The sequence below is a fragment of the Maylandia zebra genome, linkage group LG22 (assembly GCF_041146795.1).
Source record: "Maylandia zebra isolate NMK-2024a linkage group LG22, Mzebra_GT3a, whole genome shotgun sequence".
Lineage (NCBI taxonomy): Eukaryota > Metazoa > Chordata > Actinopteri > Cichliformes > Cichlidae > Maylandia > Maylandia zebra.
Genome location: NC_135187.1, coordinates 29,314,700 through 29,331,581, shown reverse-complemented (window position 1 = coordinate 29,331,581; position 16,882 = coordinate 29,314,700). Strand labels below are relative to the sequence as shown.

Below are 16,882 nucleotides of genomic sequence, written 5' to 3'. Positions count from 1 at the left end.
GCAGGATGGACTGTAGCAATCTTGCTCTCATGAGAAACCAGCTGCTTGCAAGGTAAGGCCTCATGCTTTACGCTTGCTCTTTCCTCAGTTCATTCATTCCTTTATATAAAAAAAAAAACAACAGCAACCAAAAAACAGTCTGGCTTCAAATAATTTTTAGTGACAACAGCATTTCCAAGCAATCAAGCTAAGGTTAGCTGGTAGCTGCAAATTTGTTTTTATTTTTACTTTTTATTTTTTGTTTTTTTAATCCATGCTATCAGGTTAGCGATCATCAGCTAACATTAATCAAAAGAAAGCTAGTTTTATGTGCCTCAATGGCAACGTGAACATCAGAATGAGAATAATGATGGATCATTTGGTTCCTGGTGTAAAATTGGTGCCCTGTGTTTGTTATTTAGATAAATATTGCAGCATGTTCCTTTTGTTTAGGAGTTTAGCTGCGTGTTGACTGGTCAAATATGTGAATATATTGCCCGATAATTATGTTAGGTAAAATTCCACGTAGTTATGGTAAATATCCTCTTCTTAACTACTCACCCAAATTGTAGTCGCGGGGTACTGGACCCTGTCAGAGCTGTGGCGAGTGGCGGGGTACACAGTCTAGACCAGGGCTAAATTAACAGACCTTATCTAGCCATAAAACTGCTTGTAAATTAACTGTTAAATTAATTTTAATCTTTGTACTTTTCTTACACTCTTTTGTAATACTTTTGCTACAACGTGTCCACTTCAATTACTTCTTGATTGTGAGATTTAAAATTTACTGTGATGCTGCACAGAGGCAAAATTACAAAAACTCACCAATTCAGAGAACTGAGGACATGTCGGTCTAACTTGGCTTTCAACAGTATTAGGAGATATTTAGAGTGACAATGGTGAAAATACTAGAAAATGTTCCTATGTAAAGCAAAGAGAACCAGACATTCAGCAGCAGATTTCAGAGATCTGGAGGTTAAGATACTAGCTGGTTCAAATCATTTCAGTAACTTTAAATGAGATAGAATAATCTTCAAATCATTTCAAACTTCCCTGGTAACCAGTAATAGAAAACCAGTACGGCAGAGATAAGCTCTCACTCTTTTTGGCTAAGGCGGTGCGCCTTTATGCTGTGAGACAGCTACTGTTGGGAGACACATTTCCTCAGACTATATGTAAGTACACGTTTGTCACGTTAAAGAAGAAATCTGGTGTGTCTATGAGCCACTTTGGTTGTCAGAAGTGCAGATGAGTAAGGCTGATAGAGCTGTGTAGTTCACCCCACCTGTCACACACACAGAATAATAGAATTTTTCACTGTCTGTTCTTGAATATTTCATTTGAATGTGAATTTCAATTCCAAGCTTGGTGTTATTTTTTACCACTAAGCTCCTGCTGCTGGAGTTCCTACGTCCACAGTGTTGTGTGGCCTCGTGTTACCAGGGTGAACAGCTTTCAATAAGCAGATTTACAGAGGAAGAAAATGTAAACAGAAGGAAGACGCTGCCTATAGATATAAAAAGCCGACAGCCGTATTCTCCTGCTGTGGGCTGCTGAGCTGCTATAGGACTCTGCTGCATCACTTATGCGTCTCATCAGCCCTGAGAAAGGCCACCTAATGTATGAAAACTACTACAATATCATATGCATTTGATGTGGCCACCATCCACGAGGTGTAACAATGACACTGCATGTTAAATGGACTGTTAAGACAGAGTATTCGGAAAAAGAACAGTTTTTAAATAGAAAGTCCTCAGATGACACGCCCTAGACTTTTTTTTAAGTTAAAAGAACTTCGATAATGATTGTTTTTCATATGTTTTTTCATGCAAATATACTAAGAAGCACATGAAAGGGAAGAGGAGAGACAGATCTGTGAGCAGTTGCCTCTTTCCAACACCCCGCTCACACTCCCTGCACAACACCGGCAGCTCCGGCAGCTCTGGTGCTATGAGCAAAGGAGCCCTCTGCTCGTAAAGCACAGATTTATGGGTGAAATTAACATATCATTAACATACCACAGGCACTCTTAAAAGAAGGTTATTTATAATTAGGTGACATCAGAGACACTGGTTTGCGTGACGCTGGAAAGAGAGAGAGAGAGAAGGGAGACGAGGAAGCTGCCACCATTGGAAGTGCCCTAGAGAAGCCTTTTTCTCTTCTCTTTTTTTCATTGAAAGGGAAAAACTGGGACGCCAAACCTGTTGTTTCCTTTGTGCGATGCGGTCAGAGACATTTGGGGTTTTTTGCTGTCCTATTTCTCGCTATCAATAACACGATACTGGCCTGTTTCTGTCTGGTCTGAATGGCCTGTGCGGCCCCTCTGTTTACACGTTATACTTTTCTGTTGCAGCATGAATGCGCTGTGCTCTCGCAGGCTCGTGGCAGAGAGGAGCGAGTTACATCTGCTGTGCTTTCAGGGGTTTGGGTGGAAGTAAACAACAAATGCAAGCTCTTTCATGCGAGCCCATGAAACAGTGTTGCAGGTTAAAGCGTTATACATAAAATGAAGGCCGTCGTGTGAAGTCCAAGACTAGTAAACCGTTATTTTGAACTGGTATATTTTGGAGTAATTAAATAATGTTTCACCCACCACAAGACTGTTCCATAAGAAGACATGATTTGGAAGAACTGAACATGATTTATTGAGATGGAGAATTTGATTAACAAGACTCTGATGAACCAACGTGGCAAAACAGAGTCCCAGAATTGACAGGAATTAGGACAGGACCCCCTGATGTCGAGACGCTGGTGGTGTTGGAAAGGAAGACGAGGCTTGCAGGGGGTCTGAGTGAACAGGGTGAGGTGGAAACGGGGAAGAGGCAGACTGCAGGAATGAAAGGCAGAATGACACAAGAGCACTGAGTTGACGGTGTGGGGAAGTCAAAGTGGTATAAACAATCGACTAGAGGCTTTAATAAACAGGAGTGCAGGCGGATGAGTGATTACAGATCCTCTTTACTGAACTTGCGCATAAATTTTTTTATTTGAAAATCAGAGTGGATCAGTGAATTGTAAATAGCTTATACAACTAATCAGAGTACTTTCTCTGACCAAATGGTTCCGTTCTTTGCTTTGGTCCATGCTAACATAACAGATTTTACGTGAAATTGTCAGACTTTTGTGGTCCCAGAGGATGAATCCTTTCCTGATCCATTGCCTTTTTTCTTTTAGCTCAGCCATGAGGTTGACACTTCGACTCTTGCATGAAATATGTACACAACTATGTGATGGATTAGCATGCAATTTGCTGGTGACCTTTGTGTCGCCAAAAGAATATTAATAATCATCAACTATGGTGATACAAATATATTAATCTGTTACTCATTTTTATGGAATTGTAGCCTTTCCCTTAAGAGGATTTGGCACTTTTCTTTGTTACACGTGACAGTAATCTGGGAAACTCGCTGTCAACAATAAGGTGACCTTGATATTCTCTGTAAAAGATCTTCTTGCATAAGTCAAATGTGCGCTTTAAACCGGAGCTTCTCAGAGTGCCACTGTGGAGCCGGCGTGTCACAGGGAAAACACACATTTGCTTGGTGGTTGTGTCGGCTCAGAGGATGATAGATGGTGATTTATTTATTTGTTAACTTTTTTTTAAATGTTATGTGTCTTCTATGATTGCCAAACATCATTTTAAATTGAAAAAGAACATGACATAAACTGAGAATTAGAGATTTGCACAGTAGTGCATTCTTCTCAAACAACATGTGGGAGAAAGGGAATGAAATGCAGTGTCTGACTGTGTGTCTGTCTCATCCAAACCTCAATGTTAAGCTAAAATAACAAAGTCTTACTAGTTAATGTGAAATCACGTGCATAAATCACACACAACTTTAGGAACATTTTGCATGTCTTGTCAGTGCATTTTAAGCTTTCGGTTACTTTACAGGATTAAGTGACACAAAAAGGTCAAAGCATGGGAAAGATTATAGTTTCTAATGTAAAGTGCATATTGATAACTTAATGAAAGGACTTGTTGTGTAATTCATACAATGTTTTATACCAGGCTGTACTAACGCTGATTCTACAAGGTCAACAATCTGAGTTTAACCTTAGCGCTGTGCTAAGGGACAGGATATCAGTGCAGGGGAATATTGGTGGAGGAGAAAAAGAAGTCTAGAGTCAGTCTATTTTTATTCTTGGTTTAGATTGACACAAAATATTGATTTTGCAGATACCATATAGTTTCTTTTTGCAATGCAAAGTACACTACCTCCATGTTGTCTATCTTGCCATTCAACCAATTCAGTCTGTGAGAGTCAGTGTTTTATGTCTCGTTGTTCAAGGTGCTCATCAAATCCAAAAAAACTGACAGGGTAAGAATTTCAGGCATAAGCACATGAGCGTCTGGCAGCGTCCAGTACTGCAGATTTCTTTTCATTGTATGAGACACTGAAAAAAAAAACAGCTCTACATGAAATAAGCCAAATATTATTAAATCTGACAAAATTAACTTGTTTTGACAAAAAAATCTGCCAATAGGGAAGCAAAAGTTTTTTTGCTAGAATCCTTAAAACTAGCAAATGACTCTGACTTCTGTATGCCTATTAACTGGACAAGACTGTCTACAATTTACGCTTAATTGAAGAAAATTTGACTTAAGATTTTACAGCTTAATTTAGATTTTCATATAAACAAGAAGAAACAAGAAGCTAACTGTAGGACAAACTTTAGTGTCATTAAATATATTTCTTTTTTAGGCCTTTGTTTGGCTTTATTGGTAGAGGCAGTGAAGAATCGACAGGAAAACAGAGGGAGAGAAAGAGTGGAAGACAGGCTGTCAGCCATGCAGCATGCGGGCACCCGCTCAACACAGTGAGCTAAACCAGCACCCATTAAATACATTTCTTGAATTGAAAAGTTGTTTAAGTGGCTTTACTCTTGAAATAAGAAAAGTAATCGTATTCTTATTCTGTAATTTTAGCCAAACCATTACCATACCCTGTAACTGGGGAAAAAAAGCTCAATATGAGCTGAAATATCTTATAGAGAAAAATATTTTCCTAGAACAAGCTTAATTTTCTTGTGCAAAACTTGCTTGTTAAGAGTGTATTTTATTTTTACACAAAAAATTTAAAAAAAGTCAATTTTTGCAGTGGAAGAACAAAAGTCCATCATGCTTTCACACGTGTGTCATCTCTGTCTGACATGTTGCCAAGCAGCTGCGTAGTAGGAACGTATCCAGTCCTACATTTGTGATCCGTTATCTTGTTAAGATCAGCTAGCAAAATAGCAGACAGGGTCACTGTTACATGGCAGAACTATTACATGTCCGTTAGATGCTAAAAAACTCACGTTTTAAGGAAACACGTTGAGCCAACAGCTCCACCAGTAGAGGAGGAGAAGGATGCTGGTGCTACACCTCTGAAGCCATAATGGCTAGCCTTTAGCCAAAGCTGCCTTTCTGTGGGAAATAAAGACACGTGTTGCTGGTTTTGCAGTGGAAGAGATGTTTCCACTATTAACTCAGTATGCAGAGGAGGAGGTGAATGTGCAGTAGGTCGAAAACCCTCTGGATATTTTATTATAGGTCTGGTCTTTACTTTACAATATAAAGAACCTTGAGGCGACTGTTATTGTGATTTGGCATTATCTAAATAAAACTGAATTTCTTTTTTTTCCCATTAAGATGCAGCGCTATGACGTCACCGTAACGTGATTGGTCATTTGCAGTGTGATCCGAACCAACATTATTATAATAATCTGGGACAAACACCTGCACGGGGATGTTAGATTCACCGCTCTACTACACACTGAGCGAAAGGTTTAAAAATCTTTTTTCCGTATAAATGATTTTTCTAAATGACTTCTCAATTTTTCACATAAGCCTGTTTTACAGAAATCAATACTGCACTCCATCAATTATAAATCAAAACTTTCATTTCCTCCCAGAGTTGCTTAATTTATTTTAATGAAGTGACAGCGATCACATAGATGAGCCAAAATGCAACAAGCAGAGATGTCGGCATAAGCATGCACTGCACATCAATTCCGCCCATTAGTAATGAAGATGGGACAAAAACAATCAGCTAAATGTGACAGCTGAGGAGATTGTAAAGAATGCCCATTGGCTAAAGTTCTTAAACTCTGCAGGAGCAAAGCATCAAACCTCATTATGTTAACAGTTATGGAAATCGTTACAGGAAGGTGAATGTTCCTTGCAGTGGAAGCAAGCCCAGTCTTATTGTTCAGAGAAACAATACATGATAACAAACTGTTGTTCTTTCTTGTTGTGGCATCAGGAAGAAGAGCTACGGCAGAGCGGCGAGGCCAAATATCATCACCTGAACGAAGACCTGCACGTCCTCATTGAGATCTTCGCCCCACCAGCCGAGGCGTACGCCAGGATGGGTCACGCTCTGGAGGAGATCAAGAAGTTTCTCATACCAGTATGTTCCCTTTCTACTCACACACACACACACACACACACACACACACACACACACACACACACACACACACACACACACACACACACACACACACCTCTTCTGGCTTTTACTTTTTTCTCCTCCTGAATCTCTCTCCAGCTGCACTTTGGCCCCAGCCAACTCATTTCAGTCTGTCCACAGTGAAGTGAGTGAATAACAGCAGAGATGAGTCGCTCTTTCACTGTCTCTCTTTGTTTGTAACTTGTACTATAATTCTGTCAGGGTCTTCCAAGTGTGTGTGTGATTCAGTGTGTGATCCTGTGTGGGAAGTCGTGGGTATAAGAGGAATAAAAGACCACAGGAGGGAATCTCTCTGCATGGGCCAAACCCTCCTTGGCAGCAGCATACAGCATGGAGCTTATTTACTCTTCATTCATTATGAATGATGTCTCCAATACTCAGAGCACCAATGATTTACATCTCGTCATTAATTATAGGCAGTCCCGTCCCCACCGACTACCTTCTCATCTCAAAGTTGCCATAAAGTGTAGACACTGATACTGCGGACACATGACAATCATATCAGTCATTTTAAGATTAAAGCCATATTTCCATACCGTTTTAAGTTAGGGGCAAAAAGCAGCTGTGTGAAAAGATGAAGTCAAGCTGGGTCCCGAGGATTTATCAACAGGAATGATCTGAAATGTTTTGCTGCCTCAGGAACGGCGGTCACGGCAGTACTGTAAAGTATATTAATTAGATATTCCCGGGGCTGCAGCCCTGGAGATAAAGGACGTAATTTAATACAGTGTAATTGAAAGCGAGTCTATTGCCGTCTGCACGCACGCATGTGTGTGTGAGTGTGAACATGATGCCTCTCTGTGTGCAGGATTACAATGATGAGATCAGACAGGCCCAGCTGCAGGAGCTCACATACCTGAACGGCGGCTCCGAGGATGCCAAGGTGCCATCAGTGAGGGGCAAGTCAGCCGCCCGTGGAAGAGGGACACCTGTTCCAGGGCCTCCCAGGTAACCTGTGCCCAAATGTGTGTGAGAGTGTGTGTGTGTTTGTGTTTATGTGCAAGATGTTGTGCATTTCAGATCATCTGGGGATTGAGTATTATTTACAGATAAAGAGCCACTGGGAAGGCTCTTTATCTATTTCTCCATAAATAGATGTATATAGTATCCAGTTGCATTTTATGAGTTAATGTCTCTATTTAGAATTAAAGCACATTTTGACCGTCTGTGTCTAACAACACAAGAAATATCTGGTGTTTTTGTTTAGCTTTTGCAATACAAGGTAGACAGTGGATGTTTCTTATGTCTCTTGAATCTCTGACGTGACGGCGAGCCTAGGTATTTTTTCAAATGCAGTCTGGGTTGGATTTACTGAAATCTCAGCTGTGATAGCAGTGTGAGTGTGATTACTTCTTGATTTAATTAAATAATACCTCACAGGCTAATACGGCTTTTCAGTACTGATACCAGAGTACCAGTCAGAAAGTACTCTGACATTACTCAATACTCAACATTAGACATTAGGACCATTTAAGCCTTTCACTTGCTTTCCATATCGTCAGTAATTCATAAGGATCTGCATGACACTGTACGCTGCTCAAAAGAATTAAAGGAATACTTAGAAAACCAATCAGATCTCAATGTGAAAACAAATCATGCTTGATAACTACATTGATATGGACTGGCTAATGTAGGAATGTATGGATGCCACATTATTTGATGAAAAGAGGACTTAATTTCACTGAAGTGAAAAATTATGCGATTGGTCAATTTTGCCAAAATTTCATTGTCACAACTCAAAATAGCACTCCTGGTACTGCTCCTAATGAGATGACAGGTGGTGTCCTGAGGAATAGGGCTGTGCGATATGACCAAAACCTCATATCATTTAACATTTATCGTCCCGACAACGATATATATCACAAAAGTTTTACATTTTCTGTAAATTCTGTGAATCTCGGGCAGCTCGACTTGCGTGAAGTGTTTTCAGCTGGACGTCGTGTACTTGGGGTCGAGTGTTACATAAGTTGAAATGGCCGCAGTTTTCTTTGTGAGTATTTATTACACGCCGTGCTGTGGGGAAAAGCCTGTTCTAAGGTTTATTTTTTTGGCACCTGACGGCTCTTTTTAGCGTCTTATCCATAAACAATCTCAACAGGATCTTCAGCTTTATTGTGAAAGGTTTATGTTGGGGCTGCACGATTAATCGTTAGAAAATCGCGATCTCGATTCATACTTATGTGCGATCTCATTTCCAAATGAAAACGATTTTTTAAAAAAAAGAAAAAAAAAGACGACGACGATTGTACCGCATTTTGATCCGGGACGTAATCTGCATGAAAACAAGCGCTCACTCTTCCTGCTCAACAAATGACAAGGGCGGAGCCTTATACCATGTGATACAGAAGCTGTGCCGTGTGATGCTAAAATTAGCAGGGAAAAAACAACGGAGAGCACGTCAGGGATGACGAGAAAGTGACAGGAGAAAATCCGTTCCGGTCAACCACCCAAACATCAATAACGGGAACCTTATACAGCGCTTCCCTATACACGTCAAACTCCCGCAGGCACAAAGAAATTACGGAGGCTATCACTTATCAGCTGACCAAAGATATGGTCCCATCAACACTGTGCAAAACGAGGGATTTAGGAAAATGATCAACACCCTAGACAAACGCTACACAGTGCCGTCCCGCAACTATTTTTCTATTGTTGCACTACCTGCTCTATACACGCAGTGTCGAGCAACGGTGGAGACGGAATTTCAAGCAGTAAAACATTTGGCAACGACAAAATGTGAGACATTTGTTGTTTTTATGTTTATTTATTGTTTTTATGTTCAGTTTCAACTGTTACGAAGTTGATGTGCAGTTAATAAATATTTATACTGGAAAAGAAAATCGTGAGAGAATCGTGATCTCAATTCTAAGCAAAAAAATCGTGATTTATGCAAAATCGTGCAGCCCTAGTTTATGTGGAAAATAAACAAGAGGACGGCGAAGCCACGCAATGGTTTTACCATCGTTGTTGCTAACGACAACGCATAAAAACAGTCGCTTGTCCGTCCGTAGAGTGGTTTTATTAAATATAAGAGAAAGAGAGAACTTCTACAGTGACTGATAACGATAGCGTGATATGATACGATAGACGTTTTCATATTGTTATATCGAACAGCCCTACTGAGGAATGTCCCCCAAAATCTGGACCTGAGCTCATGTTCTGTTGGATTTAGGTGAAGTGAGCTTGTGCTCAGGGTGAACCCACCCTTATTGTGAAAAGCAGATGGCACCACTTGTGGATCTGCCAATTTTGGTATTGAGCACAGGGCCCACTCGAGAACGTCAGCCCTATTTCTGATTGTTTGGTCAGATACTTGCACACCAGTGTCCTGCTGGAGGTCATTTTGTAGTTCTGACAGTGCAGAGAAGAGGAAGAACTGTGTAAAAACTCTAAAAGATACAAGAAAAATGTGTAACAACTAGAGACAGTAGTTTTAGTGGCTTGATTGTTTAAACATTAGGGGCTAAGCTAAAGGACCAACTCTTACCAAACGGTGATGTTACCAGTTATTCCACATGTTTGTGATGTTGCCCCTTGACACAGCTACAACATGCAGAGTGTAGCACCTACGCAGAGCTTTGCAGAATTAGGATAACAAAATTATTTTGTTATCCTAATTAAAAAGCAAAAAAACAAAACACACAGGATTAAATAGGCCATTTTGAAAGCCCTGGTAAAGAGCCTAGATTGCCATTTATACTTGTTGGTGCATCTGCCAGAAAGACGTGTATCATAATGTGTCTGTACTGATCTATCGCCATTCCAACAGGACAAAGCAGCGGTATCAAACTGAGCACAACAAACTAGACAAAGACTTCATGTGTAATATGACTTGTTATTGAACAGTTTGGAAGTTGTTTCTTACTTTTTGAAAGAATGAACTGTAACAAAAAACGTTCTTCTTAAGCCAGAAAATGAGCGCTGGTATTTCTGAGTACACCATGCAGAATGGCTGCAGACCTCAGCAGGAATTAAAAGAAGAGTGAGAAACTGTAGTTGCAGCAAACCCAACGCAGTGCCGTTATCAATTGAAGTTGGCACTGTGGAACTTCGCATACAGCTGCTACTTCCTTGAATTTATACGCTTTTTTAATGTATTCTGGAAGACTAACAGGGCACAAACAAAAGAAGCAAAGCATCAAATATGAGGGAGATAAGTTTTTTTTTCTTTTTGCACAAAACTGTGCTTTTTATCAACCATTGCTTTAGAGGTAGAATTTGGTATTGCGTATCCTAAATATTAAACATTTAATAAAGAGCTACATTTATTTGTCATTCCAGTCAAATAAGATAATTAAAGACAAGTGTAAAAAGACATTTCTGCATTTTGAATGTTAAAGATATGAAGGGCTAAATACATTGTAGACATTTGGCCCCCAGGATCCCTGCTGTAGACCCTTTATTCCACTCATGGTAGGTTTTGACAGCAGCACCAGCACTTAAATGCAGCAAGCATTCCTTGAACAGCCTTTTTGTAAATGCAAGAGATCAACTGGCGCATCTGTTTACGGCAAAGCCAGACAAACTCACCCACTTTAATAAAGTACAAGTCAATAATCTGTATTTTTCATCAGGCCACAGGCAAGTGCAACACAATAAGTTTGCTGCATGAACAGTTTTTACACACAAAAGCAGCACGCACTGCTGTTTATTATTTTGCTGAGACTTTTGAAGTTTGAAGCTAATAACTTGGAAGTAAGACTGACTTCTTGTTCTGTTACTTCACTCAGTAGCTCTGCTGTCAGAAAGATCAAATCAAAGGCCCTCACATTAATTACTCAATAGTGTAATGTTTAGCTAAATATTATGACACATTATATATACAACTTATATTAGCAATGTAATTCTGAAAAATAACTCATTGTAGTAATATTTTAAAATAAATGTAGTGGAGAACATTCCACGTCCCTATACACACACCGTGCATGCTGCTGCAGGTCTCCTGAGTTTATGACTATGAGCCAAATTTGGTTTGATTTGTGGCAAACTAAGCTAAGTTTGTTTGCCTGCAGGCAACAGTCATTTTAGCTCTTACTTAATTTAATTCAGTTTCTCAAACAAAGTGGGAGTGCATGGAAGGTGAAAAGATCCCTTTCCTTGATGCTTAAGCTTTTTGAACATGTGCTGTGATGTAGAACTCATATTGCTTTTTCACTCTTGGAAGTTTTCATTACTCTTACAGTAACGAGTATGGCTGTTTTGAACTCTAGGCTGCAGTTTGATCACGAGTTACATAAATTAGATGATAACAGCCATCATCCTTGTGTTATAAAACCTGTTTATTCAAAAATACAGTATAGATGCTCCGTGGGCTGTATTTTTTAATACTTTAAAATTCGATTAATTGAGCAGCCCTAATATAATCACGATTACGATCTGGGCTTTCAACGATCATTAAAAATGACTGAGCCGATTATTAGCCCCTCCCTAATTTATCCGCGACACCTTAACACTGGCAGTCCCAGGCTTCTACCTTTCTACCTTTAAAACCCGCCACCAGCCAAATGGCTGGTAGGCTTTTAGCTAAGCTTTAGCTTCAGGCAAGTGGAAGCTAAATTGGCTAGTCATTCATATGTAAATTGGGTTGTTACCTGGGAATTCTGGAGGGAGGGGAGTGGGGGTGTGTGGATGAGGGGGTGGGGGAGCTGCTAAAAGCGGTGAGCTTCCTTTTGTGTTTCATCTTGATGCATTCTCAATCATCCAGGGAAACAAATCTCCAAAAGTCACCAACTTGGAGTGTTTCAGTTTGCCATCTTAGGGAGAAATCAACACACATGGGTGTATGTCCTTTGTTGCTGAGATTTATTGATAAAAACAGTACAAAAAATCAACCATTTGTACACATTTTTACAAATAATTATAAAAAGTGAGTGAGTACATTTCAACATTTTCAGCAATCACTCACAATCCTGGCACTGCCATGGTATCTGTAGTCTGCATTTACCACATGTGTATCTGTTGCAGTGAACACATCGCACAGTGGCATGATTGTTCTTGCAATTGTGTTTGACCTGACACATGGCTCTTTTTCCAGGGCTCGGTGTGGAGGGTTGTGTCAAAGGCAACTGTTCTTTTCTTGCCTTCTTCGCAGCTACATGAGAGTGAGCTAACTCCCTTGCAAGCTCCACCAGGAAGTCCACCCGTCTTTCCTTCGTCCCGGAGCATGCTTGATACAGCACATGTGCATTCAGTGCTGCCATGTCAATCATGTTATAAAACACGGCAACTGGCCAGCGCCGTGTTCCTCTGCGGACAGTGTACTCCCGAACCATCTGGTCCATCACATCCACGCCACACTTTGTTTTGTTGTAAAGGGTGACAGTGTTTGGCTTCCTTTTGGTAGTGTTATCAGTCTGAACCACGCCGTGCATGCTGCTAAGAATATAGACTGTCTTCTTCCGTTTGGCCGCATACGCCGTCAGCGTGGCAGCAGAGGTTGAAAACACCTAAGAAATAAGATAAATTGTTATTTCCATAGCACTTTTACACACAATGAAACACATAAACATAGAACCACAAAAGACCTGCAACATACCTGAGTGGTGAATTCATTGCGATCTGTCTGTCTAGTGGATTGAGGAATTTCCCTGCGAATCTTGTTGACTGTGCCGAGGATGGTGGTTTTCCGTCTAAGAAGTTTTTGCGCAAGTGAAAGCGATGTGAAAAAATTGTCCGTGGTAACATTTCTGCCCTTGTCTAGGAATGGTTCCATCAGCCTCATTACTACATTTTCAGAAAGTCTCTCCCCAGTGGGACGACTGGGGTCCTTGCCAAGATATGGGAAGACATTGCAAATGTACTTGGATTTTAGGTCGCAAGCCACCCAAAACTTGATCCCAAACTTGTCCGGCTTACTTGCAATATACTGCAGGAAACTGCACCGAGTCTTTGATGGGAAAAGCTGTTCATCAACGGTGATATGTAGACCAGGGTTGTAGCACGTGATGCAGTTGGTGACAAATGATCCGTCTGTGAAAATATTGTCGGGCATAAACCGGTCCGTGGCGCAAAAAAGGTTGGAGACCGCTGATTAAGAGGACCCGAGGGAAGCTCGGAAAGCTAAGCAGAAGTTATTTGGAGAGTGACTGCCGTTGGTTGAAAAGAGAGTTTAAAAAAAAAAACTTCAGTGGTGTTGCACACTATTTTATATTATTTTTTTAAAGTCATTGTTAACCCTTTAAAGCCGGTCAGAGCAGCACGCTCCGTTTTGCGTAACTATTTTTAAATCCCTGTAGAATCTGAACCGTGTAAGCTAGCGCAATAATTTGTTTTGCATATGAAACCGGAGGAGTTGTACTTACATCTGATGCCATCAGCTTGTCCTCGGTCACGGTTTCCTTCCACATATAGCTTTGCAAAAATTGCATAAAAAGCGCTTGCAGGAACAAAAACATAATATTCCAGAAATACGCTTTGCCGATCCATCAGCTGTTCGTAACACTTCCCACAGTGAAATGATGCACATGCTGTTTTCTTTGCAAATTTGCATCATAGGATTGTTTTTTGTTTTTCCTGCAGTATATAAAAATTGCTGTATCTCCAAAATAAAACTATGAAGACACTCAAAATAAATTTCCTGTTGTTGTAAACTATTTTTTGCAACTTTATTGTATTTAAAGTTTTGAGGGATAAGCCTCTTAAATTTCTCCAAGTAGAAATATATGTAAACAAAACAAAAGCGATTTTCAATTTTTTTTGTAGTTTATTGCACTTTTTTGCAATTTATGTAGTTACTATGGACTTAATGCATACATATTATTAAAATATGGGCTATAACAGTTGTATTGATGTATAGCAACTTGAAATGCTCCCACAAATGGCACTACAGCATGTAAAAAAAATAATATAAGCTCTGGTGGACTTGGTTCTATAGTAGGTCTTAAAGGGTTAAATAAATATCGTCAAATAATCGTGATCTCAATTTCAGTGAAAATAATCGTGATTAGCATTTTTGCCATAATCGAGCAGCCCTACTTTATATTAACAAATGTTATCATTTTACAGTTTACACAGCTAGTTATAGTTATACAGATGTTAGTCTAAAAAGTCATGACTGTTGACTTGTGAAATCTAAACTTTTAAACTTTACTTAGTGATCCTCCATCAAGCTGTTCTTCTGAGATTGATTTGGCCTTATGTGCATTATGAGCATCTAGATTGTACTGGGTTTTGTTTTGTTTTTTTTTGCAGTGATAGACAACAATATGATTGTAGGGTTTTAACGTTAAACAACCCTTTTCAGGATGGCAATATGGAAATGAAATGCAGATATGCAAACACAGATACATTTTAAAATACACCAAGCCAAGATGAGATGCAACAAAGCACAAAGGTGATGCCAATCCATCATTTAACAAAAAAATACAATCTTGAACCACATCTGTTCATATTTTGCCTTCCCCCTGGTTGCAGTTTCTGAAACTATTTGCAATTTACTTACAAAATATATGAAATCTTACAATATTCAACAATAAATAATTTAAGAATCATAAGAAAACTGAAAAGTAAGAAAAGTATTTCAACATAACTATCTCTTCCTCTTCCCTTAGTGGCACAGTGTAGTGAGCTCAGCTCTTATCAGCCCCTTTAGATCACAAGGTGGTTGCTAAAGTTGCCTCGTGTCTTGCGAATAATTCCCATCTAATTCATAAAGGCAGACAGATGCATGTTGCAGTCTGGCTGAAATCAGATTGGAAATAGTTACTGTGAATTTCTATTTAATCTGAATTTCTGTGTCTGTAGATGGAACAGACAGAAACAGATTTCACTGGTTTATCACAGTTTAGTGACATATTACCACCAGCACAATTCATGTAATCGTCAACTTGACCCCATTCGATAGCAGACTGACTTATTGCCTGTCTTATTGCCTTTTTATCAGCATCTGCAGGCCCCACAGTAGTTTTACCCCCTGGGGCTTCCATGACTGAGAATAAGGGACTAACTAAAAGTGATGTTAATGTTTTTTCATTCTGAGCTACATTCTGTTCCACACTCTAATCCCGTCGGTGGCAGCGCCACATACTCACATTTCACATTAGTACAGGGTCCCACAGTGAACAGCCAATAGAAAGGAGTTAGCAGGAGTGAACAATTAAATTCATTTACTAAACCAAACTACTTCCTATACCACAATCATTATTAGATCAGGTATATTTAAATTAACATTTACTTAAATATTATTTAGCAGAAAACCTTCAGAAAGTATGAATTGTGCAGAATAATAATTCATAATATTATTGCTTCATGTCAGTGTAGTATGAAAATGTTATATTTACATTTAACACCATTATTTCTTAATTTAACTGTACTCCCCTGGTCATGTGAAAAAGCACACAGAAATAGCCCATGATTGAGGCGAGTGTGTATACCACCTTTTGGCTAAGCTAACAACGTACATTTTGTGAATAGCAGTGTTTGTTTGTTCCATGTTAAAAGGTCATGTTTTACCCGAAACTGCTATTCATGTGTGATGAAATAGGTCAGGCCGGTGAGCAAGCACCTCTAATTGGAAAACAACAATGATAGTAAATAGTGTCTAACAGAGTGCAGTGATGCAATGTCTGGTGTCCATAAACATTAGCAAAGCAAAGCCTCATTTGCATAAAATCCTTTAAATGCAAATGATCTCCAGTTGATGCTTGCTTCTGTACCATCTCTGTGAACCCACGCTAATTCCAGCTCCTTGGAGACCTCACAAGACTACAAATGAAAATACTCACGGCCATTAGGAGACTTTAACGCTCTTTGCTCGACGCTCGCTTTAAAAAAAGAAAGAGAAAGCAGTCGTGTTGTTTGCTCTTTGTGTTTAGAAAAGAAAACACACTTCTTTTATCAGATTTTGAGATAAACAAGGTCACGAAGAAAGGGCGTTTGTGTTGCTCAGAGTCAGAATATAATTGGCTGTGTTTTAAATTACACTGTAATTAGCATTTACCATGCTTAATTTGTGCGTGATAAGACAGGAGTCCCACAGGCTCCTACAGTGGAAGTAGCATGCAGTTTCTTCCATATTTGCACGCTTTTTTGATGCCGTTCTAATAGAGACTTTGTAATTGATGTTGTCAGGGCTCTGTGTGCGGGCAGGTGGAGATGTGGATCCAAGTGCAGGACTCTCAGACGGAAATATAACTGAAAACCACAGCTTTATTGCTGGCACCAACAAAACAGAAACCAAACATGAAAACACTAACTGGAACACACAGGCAGGATCTGCGGGTACGACGCGACACTGAGCACAGGAAAACACAGGGCTAATATACACAGGGTGGTAATCAGCGAATGGGCAACAGGAGGGAGACACAGCTGGGAGAGATCAGGGTTAACGAGACGGGGGGAACCAAGCTGCACACACTAACATAAGACAAAGACTTTCACAATAAAACAGGACACATGAATTACTAAACAAGCATGCAGACTTTACACTGAGAGACAGACAGAGACTG

The 16,882-nt window shown here is 39.7% G+C and overlaps 1 protein-coding gene across 2 annotated transcripts in view; it reads left to right on the top strand.

Moving 5' to 3' along the window:
* Positions 1–16,882, top strand: part of khdrbs3 (KH domain containing, RNA binding, signal transduction associated 3) — a 158,320-nt gene that overhangs the window by 92,426 nt on the left and 49,012 nt on the right. For both annotated transcript variants that reach the window (XR_013095231.1, XM_004574891.3), the window contains exons 4-5: positions 6,228–6,374; positions 7,246–7,385. Coding sequence is in view for 1 of the 2 variants with exons in the window: in XM_004574891.3 (XP_004574948.1) it covers positions 6,228–6,374; positions 7,246–7,385 (287 nt within the window). In the remaining variant the exon portion in view is untranslated. The remainder of the gene's footprint in view (positions 1–6,227; positions 6,375–7,245; positions 7,386–16,882) is intronic.